Source organism: Trachurus trachurus (assembly GCF_905171665.1).
Source record: "Trachurus trachurus genome assembly, chromosome: 7".
In the NCBI taxonomy this organism is placed as follows: domain Eukaryota; kingdom Metazoa; phylum Chordata; class Actinopteri; order Carangiformes; family Carangidae; genus Trachurus; species Trachurus trachurus.
The window spans coordinates 20988332-21005139 of NC_139901.1; the positions used below are offsets into that span (position 1 = coordinate 20988332).

The 16808-nt window shown below is 41.8% G+C and overlaps 1 protein-coding gene across 1 annotated transcript; it reads right to left on the bottom strand.

Annotated features, from left to right (window-relative positions):
• Positions 1 to 12862: 12862 nt before the first annotated feature.
• Positions 12863 to 14365, bottom strand: kcna2b (potassium voltage-gated channel, shaker-related subfamily, member 2b; the record flags this gene model as incomplete). Its single annotated transcript, XM_083976173.1, has 1 exon — positions 12863 to 14365. One exon carries the CDS (start codon positions 14363 to 14365, stop codon positions 12863 to 12865), a length of 1503 nt encoding a protein of 500 aa, XP_083832299.1.
• Positions 14366 to 16808: the final 2443 nt, after the last annotated feature.

Consider the following 16808-nt stretch of genomic DNA (forward strand, 5'->3'; position numbering starts at 1 on the left):
TTAGACCCAGCTGATATTGTGACAAAACATTTACACAACATCTAAATCTTCTGTCTGGAGCAGGTTTGTTGTCTCTGTGCGCAGTGTCTGTGAGGCATTCATAAGATACGCTGCTGATGCTGACATGGGTGTGTCTGCAGGCTCCAGGCCAAGTCCCAGTGCACAGCAGCTGGGACCAAAATCCTCCCTTGGCCTTTTGACAACACACACACACACATGCACACACACACACACACACACACACACACACACACACACACACACACACACACACACACACACACACACACACACACACACACACACACAAACATCTCGAGCAAAGTACAGCCAAATTCACCTCCTAATAAATTAAAAACTTCCTGCAGAGCATCTAAAAGCAGCACATGGCACAGTACAGAGATACTGATAAAACTGGAGGCTTACCAGAGTAAATAAAAATGCTGCTGGAGGGAATCAGACAGTCAACTGCCTTTGTTTTTGCTTTTAGAGTAATACAAACGTAAGTGGTTTGCCCACTTCTAAATAGAAAGGCAAAACGCCCAGTTGATTGCATATAGGTCAACCATTAACATACGGCAAACAGGGCATCATACAAGTCTTTCCTTTTGCCCTGAACCTGATGTCTATCACTTGTATGGCCAAAAGCATCTGTTAAATTATTGTTAAATTATTGTTGTTATTATTGTTAAATGTAACTAATTTTTCCACAATAAAGACAGGCACACATTTAAAGCTTATCAACAATACATTTTATAAGTCAGCTAATCTGAGTCATTGGCGTTGTGTGGGTGTGGTTTCTAATGCAATTTGATTGACAGCAAACAGTGATGGAAACCTAATCTCATCATATTAAAATTTTGATTAATTATGATGGGGTATTGTAGCATTGCTGCTTTCTGTCAAAGATAAAAGGAGGAACAGATAACAGTCCCCAAACTTTCCTTAGTTGGTAGAAAAATTGAGAAAATGTATTTTCATGTCCTGTAAGTCACTTTGTCATTCAGTAATTGGCCTAACAAGATATTGATTTTCTTAAATCTTAAAACACAAACAACTGAACATGATACAACTGTTATTATCTGTCTACATTATGAGAATTTTGCCTTAGAGATGAAATGACTTGCAATCAAAGGTCCTTGTCCATACTTGTTAAACTCTAAACCTTTGAACTTTGTGTGATACCAAACAACATCTCTCCATGTTACTTAATATCTTGTGGCAGACTTTTTACTATTACATTGCATCGCATAATAACAGATTATGTGCTCATGATGTGTAGCCACAAGGTTGAATGTAATTATGTTTTACCTCAAAAGCAAAGAAACACACACACACACAGAAACCACGGACTCTCATCCCTCCCACTGCAGACCTAGGTCACCCTCCTGTGCCACCCACTCTCCCCAATCCCACCCTCGCACTCCTCTTCCACAGTGGGGATTAAGCCTGTCTCATTTACAGAAATATCACGTTATTTTTTTAGAAGCCCTTTTTTGTGTGCCAGATCCAGACGGGAAAAATATGGCCATCTGGTCCGACTCCTCTGTTACATATCACTAATCTCAGGTGGCATACAAACAAGTAACGCATACGCATGCACAATACACACGCACACACAAACACACACAGATGCCAAAATACACTATGCATATTTAGTGAATCTCCACATCTGCTTCTAAAATAATCATGACACATACTGTAAGACTCAGTATTGGCTCACTAACTTGGACAGGCTCAGTAACCTGTAATTCTACGAATAGACAGCATGTAGCCGCCTGTACAAACTGGAAATGTAACTTTGTGATATTAAGTGATACAGTAAGATAGAATATGGCTCTGGTTATCATCACAACAGAAGAAACGTAATAAGTAAGTTAAATATATTTTACATTCCACCATGTGTCCCCACCGAGAAAATTATTTTCTTATTGCTGTAATTATTGTAGCTCCACCTTGTGCATTATACAAGTTGTTAATAGACCACAAAATGGGTGTGTGTGTTTGTGTCGTGACAGGTGGGCGGAGGATGGCGAGTTTGTGGAATTTTGAGGGGTTCTGGGAAAATGTGGGAGTGAATGAAATATTCAATGAATCTCTATTCAGGGTAAAGGATGATGTGAAAGCAACAGGTGAACACAAAATGCAGCAGTGAATTATGGGGTATCTACTGTATATTTCAGTGTTTTTTATTGGTCAGAGAGCGGTAACACTTTCTACAGAGTCATGTCACCCCTGGCAGTGTTTACAATCGAGGGATTCAACCATACATATTCAAAACATTCTTCTTTTCACTTCATACGAGTTTTACAAAAGCTGCAGTTACTTTGCAGATGGATCAAAATCTTACATAAAAATTGTGCTGTTTTATACCTGTTAGAATTCATAATACCAGGCCTGTGCTGGAATTACTCTGTCCCAAACAGCTTTGAAAATAACTGGGATGGAAAAGGGAAACTAATGCACCACAGGACAGGATGCTCTGTTAAGAGTCAGGTACAGGTTAGTAGACTAAGTACCAGCAGGGATTTAAGCAGTCACACACACACACACACAACAAATACCCCACTAAGAAATGTTGGATTTTTTCCCCCCCTCAACAACTTTACAGCCTAATATTAGAGCTTGTCCACATAATGAAATAATTTAACTTGACTTAATAGAAGAAGTCATGTAGAGACCATCTGCCAATTGCGTTTGCACAATTGTTCGATTTTTCTTTTTACAGTTAAAAACATGATTTAAAAAAAAAGAAAGAAAGAAAAAAGATCGTAGCGACTCAACCTGACGCACTTGTAGCACAGTCTTATAGAGAAGAAGAAAGCGCCTACCTTCTGTACCTTGACGATCCTAAAAGCGTCCGGGCGGTGTTAGTGAAAGTTTGGCGCTCCGGGCCCGGCCGGAGGCATGGTTAGTGCGCACAGGCTCGACTGACCACAGCGACCACGCGCTTCCTGTCACCCCCGGGCTGATCGCACTGACAGCAGGCAATGCGGACGTGACCCGGCCAATCAACCTGGGGCCAGATGTGAGAGTGATATAACAGCAGCATGATTACGTTTAATTTGGCCAATTCCCCGTTTGCAAAATCCCTGTTTTTCTTCGTCCTGAAACCAATGCTGTGTCTCTTTATCTCGAGGGGAAGAGAGAGAGAGGGAGGGAGGGAGAGAGAGATGCAGAGAGGGGGAGAGGGCGAGAGAGGGAGGGAGAGAGAGAGAGAGAGGGAGAGAGAAGCTAAGGAGATTAAAAAAAGGGTTGTTTCCCTCTGCCAGGCTGCCCAATGCTCTCTTAACCACCACCAGCCATGATAACTTTCCTCCTTGTAATCACAATGCTGACGGGGTGTTTGTTATAGCAAGATGTCCTTAAAAGAAAGGTTCAAAGTCTGTCTTAAAACAACACTTGCATAGCCGCCATGGACACCCACTGCTATTTGTGGCTTTAATTGTCCCTCCTGTCCACGATGGACCTACAAGCCACACAGCTGGCATTAGATGGTTACTATTGGGTTAAACTTGGTTAAAATGTCAGGTGGCTAATTTAATACCAGGACATAAATGTCAATATCCACACTTTTAACTCTTTTAAAATCTAAAGTTTAATAGAGCTTCAACAGTCTGATGATTGAAGTGCATCTTCTGAAGTTACTGTCTACCGTATTCTTTATTCTGTTCTTTCTATTATACGTGTGTGTATACGGTACTCTCCAAAACCTGTAAATGCACTTTGATGTATAGAATCGACAAAGGCTGTTTTGAAGAAACCCACTAGATGTTCTCGATAGGATTGATTTAATCCCCCATGTTCACTTGAGGGGGGCAGTATACAGTAAATGGGAGGAATGATTGCAGTGATCTAAAACTCTTTCTGGGTGCATATAGGGCATGTGAGTTTTGTTTATAAGATGGGATTTAAAAACGTAAACCTATTCTGTAATACTTTATAATTGTGCACTCCTTATAGTCCTGCACCACTTTAGTGCATATTTGTAAGTACTTTAAATGTATTGTGTTTCAAATAAGCCATGTTGTCAGATAGTAAACTCCTCGAGGTTGAATAAGATTGATTCACTGTATTGCTTGTGTCCATTTATCCTCCCATCAGCTCTGTCTGGCACTTTCCACATGTTAACCCCCTGGACCTGTGCTCAGCCCCAGACTGGGCAGGAGATGTTGCCGTCTGGCTCCTTGAGCTCGGATCAGCACTGATTTCACACAGGGAGTCGCTGCAAAGTGTGGAGAGGTTTCCCTCTGCAGGCCACAAGTGACACTGCACTTTGGCACACTCCAACTTTTCCTTCTAGGCACGAGCTCTCAGTCAGTAGCTTTTGGGCAGGTTGGATTTTGTCTGTCTGACTGATTGCTGCTGTGTTTAGTATTATGTCATTTCTAGGCAGGCAGTCAGGGAAGGAAAAAGTATACCAATTCCAACAAACACAGGCTGATTCTAATTCTAATTTTCCACTGATACTATTGAAAAATAAATCCCATTTCTCTTCTGGCTGCTTCAATAGTTGGGCTCCATGTGTTTCCAGCTGAACAGATGTATATCTTCCTTCCTCAGCTGAGAACAACTCTTTTCTGTGAGACTCACCATACAGTCAAGTTTTAATGACATGAATACATTATCACATTAAAGGAGCTTCACCCCTTACCTTTTCAAGTTATTAGGCACTGTACAGTTAACCAGACATACTCCTGGCCGTGCATCTCACTGCTTGTTCTACTTTATACTAGCAACACAGTCTGGATATTTCTGTTTGTTTATGTGTGTTTACACCATCCCAATCCATATTTATGAGCAGTGCTGTCTTCTTCCAAGAATCTTAGGCTACTGCTGCATGTCTCAACAGGCCTGATCTCCTGCTCTTCTATCAGTCACTCACACGTCTCTGTTTTTCTGCTTCCTCCCAAAGTTGTGCTGCCATCAATCTGTGTCAGCTCTGCTTTCCTGTAAACAGGCCAAATAGAGCAGGTCTAGGCAACTATGAAGACAAAAATGGAGAGCAGGTGGGCGGGCAGGGGGGTATATCTGTTAGATATGGTTTTGGTTTAGGAAACTAAATGGGAAAATAAATGCCCCATCAGGCCTAAGTAACCATTGATGGCTAATGCTCTCCAGTCACCACCCATTAGATCAATACACCAAGAGGTATAACAAAAGAATAGAGCCAATTATTGTATGTGTTTTGTCCAGAGGACCTGCAACACATCTGAAAATGTGTGATTCACAGCGTTCTTCTCATATAAAGTAGAAGCAGTCACAAAGATCACTGATAACAGGCAAACTTGAACCCGCAGGAAAGACAGATGAATGAATGAATGAATGAATGTCAGATTAACACAAACACCTGCAGAAAATGTAACGATCGCAGCAGGGACCAAAGAACAAGGGAGAAACAGGAGAGAAAACCAGAGACCATGGGGATTGTAGAATATAGTTTCTGAGGTTATGAATTATTTATCTGGGTGGGATATTTTAAGCCCCATGATATCATTTTGGGGGCCTGTGAGCAATGAGTGGGTGGGGGTACAGAGAGGGGGAGAGGAAGTGGGTATCATTCGCCTGTGTCCTTTCTGGGGGAACTCTTATTATACTTAGCCCCACACTCACACATTGTGGCAACTAGGAAGTGAGTTTTTTGGCAGTAATGTGAAGTGTTTTGATTTTTCAAGTTTTGATTTATTTCTTTTGCAACTACAACATCTAATGACTTCACTTTTGGTAAACCCTCCTCACAGAAATATAAAAGCATTTGTCTGTCATGTAAGACAAGCTTTTTCTAGTTGGAGTTCTAGTTGATTTACATCAATACTTAACTGAATAAAGACACAATAATCTGGTTAATTTGGACTCTTATGAAACAGAAACAGAATCAAAAGTTCAAAGCATGCTGCACACAATACCACAAAAACAGAGCCAGGAAATGATTCCAGTTCAGTTTTTCTAGACATAGTTATACCTCCTCGTGGGCACTAGGTGGCACATGTGGTAACTGATAGGGAATCAATGAAGGAAGGTTGACAGTGACTCAGTTATTTACTGATGACAAAACCTCTAATAGAAACCTACTGGACAACCTTTAATGAGTCCCTTTAACTCAGTTCACAATCTCTTAATGGTATTGAGTTCAAAAACAAAACAAAAAACATCCTGATGTTGTTTGTCTGATACAGGTCCGCTGCTTGTGCTCAGTTTCACTTTTGCAGCACCTGGATTCAAAGATGTCATGCTGTTTGTCAGTCCACATGCACGTTGAGTTTTGCAGGAATGCTAAACCTTTATCCTTTTACTATCTTCATGCTCACTGTTTAAATTGATGCCCTTCAGCTGAGAGAGGGGTATTATAGTTTGTCCTCCATACACTTACACACAGTGGTAGGTACCAGAAAGGATTTTTTCATGCAGTCTGCACAGTGGTTGTCACTGTGGTTGTCAAGTGCGAAGTGTATCTGAGTCTCTGCACTTTCAGCAGTGCAGGTTGCCTCTTATTATGCAGTAGTGTTTATGCTAAAAAGAGCATGGGGCTCATCGTGTGTGTACTCCTTTACTCCTTTATTTTGTCATGCATAATTTTTGGAGTTGCAGCAGTGCTTGTCGACTACTGTATGTAGATCACCTTGTTAATGCTCTCCACATCTTCCTCCGTGCATTGTTTGTTTTGCTTCACTGTCTAATTGTGTTGCTATGGCTGACATAAAGACAGACGGAGTGCAGTGAAGAAACAGCATGACTAAAATACATTATGTTTATGGGATGCCTCCCTCTCGCATATGCCATGTGAACCTATAAAATGATTATTTATACTGTAGAAATTATATGAAATAAAGAATGTTATAATATCTTAACTATAGCCTATCTAAAAACAAAAACTAATCTAATTAACATTTTTGTGAACATCTGGGGTTTTTTTTTATAGCTTAATTTCAAATGATAAATATCACCTTGTTATACACCGATAACAGCTAAATGCATATTTGGAGGTAAGACAATATGTGAGACCCTTGTAGTGCAGTGTTGGGCTGTAAGTAAAGCTATATGATGGAGGGCAGTCGAGAGAATGTAGGCCAAACCCGTAAATCAATTCAGCTCATTAAACACATTGACAGGCCGGAGCTCCCCAGTGGCATTCTTTACAAATACACCCGCCTCCTCATCTCTTCTAAATCTGACCCTGCTCCCACTCCACCCCTTCTATTATTCACCCACTGTTTCAGCAAAAACATTGTTCCTAGATCTGTCATTTATTTTTAACCATTTCGAAAATAGTGTTTTCTTTCGCTCCAGGTTCTACTCTTCAAAAAAACAGAAAACAAACAAAAAACAATAACTTTTGTCTGTGTGCAACAAAAAGTCCTGGTGATCCATTTTAGAGTAACAATATACTGTAAAATATAATCCACTGGCTGTTAAGCTATTTACAGTGGGAAGCAGACAATCCCTATAAACAGAAAGGAAACCTACAGCTATAAATAGAGGAGGTAAATATAGGGGGCTTCCACTGTTGGGACAGAAGTGATGAAGAAAGGGCTACCCCTCCTCCACACACAGACACATACATGTTCAGATGTGCACACAGTACTTACACAGGTTTCCCCTGTGGAACCTGCTATGCTATAAAGAAAGTTCAGAATGACAGGCCATTAAGTGGGCTGTGTATTAGGTTATAAATCAGCCCATGCTGCAATGGGCAAATGTTCACAGCATGTGAGCTATTCAGTTAGTCCACTGGGTATTGCCATATACGACATTCAAACACAAGTGCACTTGTGTCCATCAGAATGACAAGCCTTAGCAGAGAAACTAATTGGAAAACTTACAGGTAATACATGAATTTCATTATTTTCTTCTGACCGCTTTTAAATAATTTAATAAATATTGCCTACAAAATAAAAGCACACGTCAGGAGAACAACCTCCTGCACATTATAAGATGGGCTGAACCACAAATGTGAGATATTGTTGGGATATTGTCTGTCTGGTTGGCTTGATTCAAGCTCATGTTTAATACATAGCTAATCAAACTGCAATCAGTGGATCAATACCCATCAGTTATCTGGATGGCTGCCGAGTTTCTGTTCTTAGCAGGAATACCGGAACCCGGTCAACTGAGATGGCCAGAGGGAGCACTATACTCCTGCTAATATATGTCTGGGAGAAGAATCAGATCACCCACTGTGCATTACTTTGGTGCTTAGAGCTGCTGGAAGGGTTTGTGTGGGAAATGAAATGTGAGAGGGGCAAATAGTAGAGAGGGAAAGCGAGAACCGCTGTGATGAGGTCAGGGAGGAAAAACAGAGAGAGGAGAGACAAACATTTCCAGCTACCGGTGGCAGTGTTGGACCCAACTAAACGGCACTGATACTGAGTGTTTGTACTTGTCTCACTCCATGTTGAACCAGGAGTCAAGAGCATTGTGCTGTCCTCTGTCTTCTTCATTCTCTCTGCCACACGTTCTCCTCGCTGGGTGTTATAAATAGACCACTTTGCTTTCTTAGTAAACCACAGAGCGCATGAGATTGACTTAAGGGGAAAACGATTGAAGAGCTGAGGGTCAATAGCCAATTAAAATATACCATTGTGTAATGGATATGGAAATATATACAGTAGTGTACATTTTTTGAAACTTCTAGATTTTCTCTCTCACACTTTTTTAACTAAAGGAGAGTTGGATCTTTTGGACATTGTTTTTTCCCTGGACAAATAAAGTAGTGTATAAGTTTCCTTTCGATATGTCTTGAAACATTTATGAAACACATTACATAACATGAGAGACACAGGAGCTTGAGGTTATTGTAAAGGTGTTATTGATATAATCAGAGCACTATTATTATTCATAATAGTTTTATAATTTACAATTCTTTTGAGTGATGAAAGTATCTCTTTCTAGATGTTCTCTACTGATCAGGTTATATTCTTCATATGTCCTTGTGAAAGGCATGGCAAGCATTCAGATCCATATTTCCTCCTCAATGGACCATTTGCATCGCGGATTAGTCTTTTCTTCACAATGGTAAAAAAACAAACAGGTTTTCTACAGATAGCTGAGCAGAATCCACCATGAGAACATAATACAGTGAAGGAGCTGAGGATTATCTGAAGCGCATTAAAACATATTTCTGACTGACAAATAGCTGAAGAAGGAAGAGGCAAGTAGAGTAAGTGGGAGCTGTTGTTGTTGTTGTCTGCGGATAAATATGTATTAAGATGATGCATCAGACAGACTCTATTTGAGCAAAGTCTGTGCCTGTACTTCAGTCAAGCCTCAGCAATTTCAATTCAAGAACATAGTGAAAACGAACAAAAAAAATAAAATAAGGTTCTCATAGAAACTATATTTCTTCTTTGATTTTTTTTTAAAAATGTACTTCTGTCTCTGGAACATACATACTAAACCTAAGAGATAATTCACCTACTGTACAACTTTAGTTTCTTGGATTAGTTCGACAAGCATACACTTTGATTCCCTGCTACACAGGAATCAGTAAATGGCAGAAGCTCGTTTTAAAGCTAAAGCTTTAGGCATTTTAAGACATCATTGAAAGCAGCTGTAACTGTAGATACATTGTTTACATGGCTACGTGTTTTCACCACCAGCAGTGGGTTTTTAAGTCCAGTCACTTTGTGTCCTTGAAGTTTTAATGAAACCACAGCTGTGCATCTGTCTTGACGCCAGATGTCAGCACAAAGTATATATTCACAGGCAGTGTGTGTGTACATGTGTGTACACTGGCTGTATGTCTCGCGTGTGTTAAGTGTCCTTTTGTCTGTGTTGTGAAGAAGAAGAAGAAGAAGAAGAGCAAAGCTGTGTTTTCCTTGGTTCAGATCCTGATGTGACATCTTGTTGGTTTATCCAGGAGTGTCTCTGTCTTGACAGAGGGTGTCACTTCAATTGTGTGCTTGGTAACAAGAGTGGAAAAGACGGCAGTCCAGACGTAGCTTATAGGTCACAGAAAGTCACATAGGTGTTCCAGTACAGTGTAGAGAAATACAAGTATACATCAGAGTAAAAAGCACAGGGTGTGGGCAGTGTTTATCTATTACTTTCATGATCATATTTTCCCTCTCATCCTTTCCTCTCTTCAATGCCTAGTATCAGCCCTCTCTGATGCTGTGGCTTATCTCATAAGTCAGCACGTGTTTGTAGATCTCATCTTGACTAAGTGTGGCGACGTTCCTTTCAGTTTTCTCTCTATTATATACTGCATACATATGTTCAGTATATACAATCTGTAAACAGTGTGCTAAGATGGAATGAAATATACAGAGCACCACAGTCGTTCTGGTCTGCAGTCAAGAAAAGCAGTGTTTTTAGATAACTGCTACCATATTGTCTCTAAAAGCTACACGCTCAGCTTGCATCTGAAAGCTCTCTATCTGTCTTTGTCTCTCTCTTTCTTTCTCTCCCTCTCTCACACACACATGCACAGACAACACTACACACTGAGCATGATTGTGCTATATGTCAGAGATAGGGGCACTCTGACAGTCCCTCCGAGCATTATGTTACACTTGGTTGAGCAAAAAGTCTGACTGACCAACTGTCTGGATCTCTCGACATTCACCGGGCTGGCAGCAGATAGTGGCTGTTGTTGTGATTTCACTGTGAGACACAGTTACTGTGTTGTGACTCACGATAGTCTAAAAAGACATGAGAGATGAGGGGAGGGGAGCGGCACATTGGTTAATTACTGAACTGTGGATCATATGGGTTTACTGTACCAATCCCTGTTTTGGACTATTAGGTCTCCTTGGCATCTTCTAAACCTATCAAGTCTTCCCTCTTTTCCCCTTCAGTCCTCTTTACATTAGAGAAAGTTAACAAATCTTCTCATGGACACACATCTTTCTCTTTTTCCTCCTCTCCCTCTCCCTTGCTTTAAGGACTTCACCTGGATTTAACAATATTTCCAATAGCAAATGGAAAAAAAATGATGCATATGCAAAGCATCACTCACAGTTGTTAACCAAGACACTTGTCTTTCACATATTGCACATAGCGTCTCATCTCCAGAAATATAGGAATATACTGAAGTAAATTTGCCTTTTAAGTATTATCCATACTAATGCATGCTACAGCGAATACTTCAAAGACATGCAGCTCTACAATAGCAGAATAGCATCTGTCTGATAAAAAGCTAATAGAGGACACATACTGAATGTCCTGTATTATGTGGGCAAAATGCAACAATGGAATGACTCTTGAAATTACATGGGTTAAAAAAAAGTTCTGAGACAAAATTAATCTAAGTCAAGATACAATATCACAGGTGGCAGCACACTCTCTTTGATCTTTGGTGACCTGATAATAGAACTAGCAAAATTTAACCACAGTAAAATCTTGCTTGTTCCAGAGGCAGGCAAAGTTTACTCATTTTGATGTATTGAATGGGAGAAACGTATGGGAGAGACTGTGTGACGTGATTAAAAAAAAGATCATTTACGACTTAATCTGTTTGATTGGGTCAGATCAATCAATTTCATATATTGCAAATAAACTTCTTGATATCATACGCAAGCTTAGAGTAGATGACATTGCTGGTACCAAATCTCAGATTTATATTAGTTGGTCACTGAACTTGTTGGTATTTGTTCATTTGAAATTTTTAGAGTTAACAAAAGTTTTAATGGATTGTACATCAAAATAGTTAGCTTTGCTGCAATAAACATTAAACTGTGCTGAAATTAGAAAAACAAAAGAACAAAAAATCAAACAAACAAAATATTTCCCAGGTTTGTTCCTTAATCTCATTTCATCTATTTCTACAAACATGGAATGCTATGAAGTCAAGATCAGCAACATTAATGCTGGGCAGTGGGGTCAAATATACGTAGGTATACAGTAGTTAAGAATGGAGAATAGGCAGTCACTCAGTACATAACAGAGAAAAGATTCACGCCTTTCTTTCTACATTAATCATAGAAAATGTAGATGAGAAGCACACATTCATCATATTGATAAAAAAAAATCATACATTACCACAAATCAATTTAACCCACAACAATAAATAAGACATTCGCTTTGTTTAGAGAGACATTTCTTCTGTCCACCTGCTAGCCTGCATTGGCTAGAAAAAAGGCTGAGTCTTTGTGAGTGTCTAAGAATGATAAATCCAGGACGATGAAGGTGGTTTTCTATTGGTGTCCCGAATTACAGAAAAAAACTGTCATATATCTGGTGGTCTTTACAGAGGCCACTAGCTTACACTAGACAATCTAGTGAGGGCTGAGGGAGTAAAGCTAGTCCACCGTGCTCTCTCTCTCTCTCAGAGAAAGCAATATAATGATCTCTCTCAGTTTTTCCCCCACGACAGAACAGTTGTGATATTAGTGGTTTTGTTATTCCAGGACCTTGGCAGTTAGAGCAGCAGATTGAAGTTGCTCATGAATCGCTGATATTATGGCCAGTTTTTAATTGCAAGTTCATAAGTTCAATGAAAAAGTCACACTGATTGGAATTAATCTTATTGTGCATGGCACACGGCACGGCAGCTTGAGCATGAAGGTTGAAACTTGTGGTCCCTTTACACTGTTAATATTGATTATTACTGGTTAGGCTACTATTTGGCTACTGTTGCGAGCAGGACGATTACTGTCACATAGGTAAGACTAACGCCATGCAGACACCGACAATGTCCCAAATAAGACAGGGGCAGTTCTATGATATGCAATGGTAGGTCCGCAAGATGTGGGAGAATATGTTGTCCTCTCTACTGACCTTTTCTCCAGGTTGATCTCACTCATCTGCTCTGGACTCCTATACTGGGCGCCACATGTTGATCAATACAGGGGGTCACGCCTTCATTCACTGTTACAGTCCCTTTTGACTTCAGCTTAAGTTGAACCATCGACAGTAGCTCATATTATACATCTGTACGCATCTTAGTGATATTTACATAGTTAGTGTTGGCGAGGGTGCAGTTTCCTGTTTTCATGCCCTCTGGTCTGAAGTCCTCAATGCTGTGGTTCACAGCTTCCTGGATCTCCACATAGTCAGATTTACTGAGAGTGGATCCACTGCTGCTCCGACCACTCTTCTTCAGGTCGTCAGCTGAGCTGGCTTTAGGCACGCTCGGGATGTTCAGGTACTGTGCCTGTTCCTCGCCCTCCGTCTCTCTGTGGTAGAAGTAGTTGAAGTTCGACACGATGACAGGTACAGGCAGGGCAATAGTCAGCACACCAGCGATCGCGCAGAGAGACCCCACAATCTTTCCACCAATGGTTGTTGGGACCATGTCTCCATAGCCTACAGTGGTCATGGAAACCACGGCCCACCAGAAGGCCTCGGGTATGCTGCTGAACTGGGAATGTGGCTCATCTGCTTCTGCGAAGTAGACGGCACTGGAGAAGAGGATCACACCAATAAACAGGAAGAAGATGAGGAGGCCCAGCTCACGCATACTGGCCTTTAAAGTCTGTCCCAAAATCTGCAGCCCCTTGGAGTGACGTGAGAGTTTGAATATGCGGAACACCCTTACTAGACGAATGACACGGAGAATAGCCAGTGACATAGCCTGCTGACCTGCCTGGCTGTCCTCTGTCCTCTCTGCTAGCTCTGTGCCCAGTGTGATGAAGTAGGGGATGATTGCCACAATATCGATGATATTCATGATGTTGCCGAAAAATCCAGCTTTACTGGGACAGGCAAAGAACCTAACCAGGAACTCAAAAGAGAACCAGATGATACAGAGGGTCTCCACGATGAAGAAGGGATCCGTGAAGTATGTCGAGCTGTAAGAGGTAGAGGTGGTGTTGTACATGGCCAGGGATGAATATTTGTACATCTCCTCTTCTTCGTTTCGGAAAACTGGCAGTGTCTCTAGACAGAAGCTGACGATAGAGATAAGAATCACCATGACGGAGATAATGGCAATGATGCGAGCAGGACCTGAGCTCTCTGGATACTCAAATAGCAGCCAAACTTGTCTCTGAAATTCATTCTCTGGCAGAGGCCGCTCCTCTTCCTTTATGAAGCCTTCATCCTCCCTGAAGATTTCCATAGCCTCCTCGCCTAATTCATAAAACCGGATCTCCTCAGAAAAAATATCCAGAGTAACATTAACAGGTCGGCGCAGCCTTCCTCCTGATTGGTAGTAATACAGAATAGCATCAAAACTTGGGCGATTCCTGTCAAAAAAGTACTCGTTCCGGAGAGGGTCAAAATATCTCATTCTTTTTTTGGGATTGCCCAGTAGTGTCTCCGGAAACTGGGAGAGAGTCTTGAGCTGTGTTTCAAAGCGCAAGCCTGAGATGTTGATGACCACCCGCTCACAGCAATCATGATCCGGCTCTGGGTCGTAGTGGTCATGAGGCTGACCCGGATGTGCTGCTGCTTCATCTGAAGGGTCGCTCGTAGCAACCGTCATGCTGGAGGGAGATGGGACCTGCAGTTTTCAGATGGGGTGGGGCCACGTTGGGCCACAAGGGGATAAAGACTCCCCACACTGGTGGGTTGAGGTGCAAGCAGATCTGCCAGTGACGAGCTACAAGAAAGATCAGAGAGTGGAGAAAGTATGCGACATTAACATGATTACCATGACTTTCATGTTTCATTTTACCTACACTGAGCAAGAAAACTCCTAAACTGATATATAAATTTAGAATTTGAACGTGCATATACACTGACTTCTAACATATATTCATACAGTAGCCATTAATTTTGTTAAATACAACATCTCTCATAGACAAAAGATCATCAGAAATGCAGTGTTATCCCAAGGTCTTCTTGCAAACAGGCACAAGCAGGGCAGTTCAATTGAGAATAACAGGCAGGAGGGGCAGAAGCATTTCAGTGCATTGGCTCCATTGTGTCTATGTGTACTAGGTTATGAGTTCTCTCTCATTTGCGCACACTACAGGATCAATATGCTACCCAGTAATACTGTATCAGCTCTCACAGGGTGCAATTACAAGCAACAAATCAGATTATATGCTGAGTGCTCTATACAATCTCTGAGATAAATGTCCTCCCTCTGTAGGTGTGATGTGATCTACATTGCATCCCAAAGCCAAGAAAAACTTCATCAAGTTACTTATCAAATTAATAGTTTATCAGTATATTATAGGGTTATTTGTCATAGCCTGTGGCGGACATAGCACACCTTCAAACTTCATACACCACTGCATAAAGACTATCAGTATGAGGGTATAGGAAAAGGATGACATTTTACATCACACAGCCACATGAAGAGTAATTTTGGCAATAAAAGCAGCAATGTCTGGATAAACAACAACAAGTCCTACCTATTTTCACAGGCACTTGTGAGGCTTGTTTTATAGCCTGTCCTCTTAATGGGAATGTTTAAGTGGGCCCAGCAGAAGTGTCCTGTCCAAAGTCAGTCCCCCAACGGTCAAAGCAGCTCCTTTTCCTGCCAGACACATCACCCGAAGCTCCAGCTCTGCAGCAAGGCAGGAGTGGGAGTGGGAGAGGGGACAAGGCGTGAGGATGCAGGAGTTACCTCCCTACCCTCAGTCACCAGCAGATACATGTTGTGATGCAGCTATGGCTACAGGTTGAAGCTGTTGCTGCTGCTTCAGGTGGTGGTGGTGGTGTTGGTAGTAGGCTAGTACTAGTGGGACTCTAGTCTGTTTTTTAATTAAATCTTAAAATGTTGTAATCAGCAACGCGCACACACGCACGCGCGCGCGCACACACAATTCAAAACAATATGCCACCGCCTGTTACAGCAACAAATGTAATCCTATAGTCTGATATCTGCAGAGATTTACTGAGGAAGCAGGCTGCGGGTGGCGGCGATGCTGTCAGTCGCCTGTTTCTACTCGGGAGCACCCATGCTTCGCTCCGGCGCATTTCATCTCAAGGCGAAATCACCTGTTTGATCCCCAAACAGCTCCGTATTCCCCCCGCAGGCTTTTGCAGATCGGCGTTTCGCTTATTAAAACAGTTATTTCCTATTGATCCTCTTCGTAAATTCCACCCACATTCCTAATGGGGAATATCCATACGAACCCACCAATGATGCACATTAGTAACAAACGCAGGCTTATGGTCACAACCCATTCCATGGAATAACGCAGTCCTCTGATGGCGGGTGCAATAGGTGGATAACTATTGTTTTCATGAATTTGAGACAAAGCAGCCAAGTTCATGCACTGGGTTATTCAAACATTAAAAGACACAGTGTTGTAGTTGATTACGCAAAGCGCTGGCGAGTTAGTTTGGAGAGGCAGGTGCCAGACATGCTCAAGCCATTTGCAGCCCTCTCCTGAGTGGATCGCGGACAGCCACAATAGACTCCATGCACTAAACAAAGCAGCATAGCATCATCTGTCGGACTACAGCATATGTTCAGATAATGGCATGCAGGAATTCACCCCGATTCTCGTGGTGCGTAGACGCGTGTATTTTTTTTTTTATCCAGTTTGTCTCATCTTAAAAGGTGCCTTGAGGTCGTGAGTCCATTCCTTCATATCTGTCCCTCTTCCCTCATTTGACTAATCTATCCAGCGGCTGTGTCATCTCATCACGACCAACTGTTTTTGAGCTGCCGGTTCTTCCCACGTCTCTCATATTTCACCATAATTCACCATAGTTGAGATGCGTGGGCTGCAGTTGGGCATCGCAGCGCATACTAAAAGCTTCTCTTGGCGCGCCTCGCCCCGTCCCTTTGCGCTCCCCCCTTTCTCCGACCCTCCAGTCCTCTGCTGCTTCACATTAAAGGGGAAGCATCGCCCACCACAGGGTGGGAACGGCTTTCAACAAAACACGCGCGCCTCTGAAGAGAATAAAAGGATCCAAACATCAGTCGGGAGTAGAAAGTGACAGCGACATGCAGCAAGATGAATGAG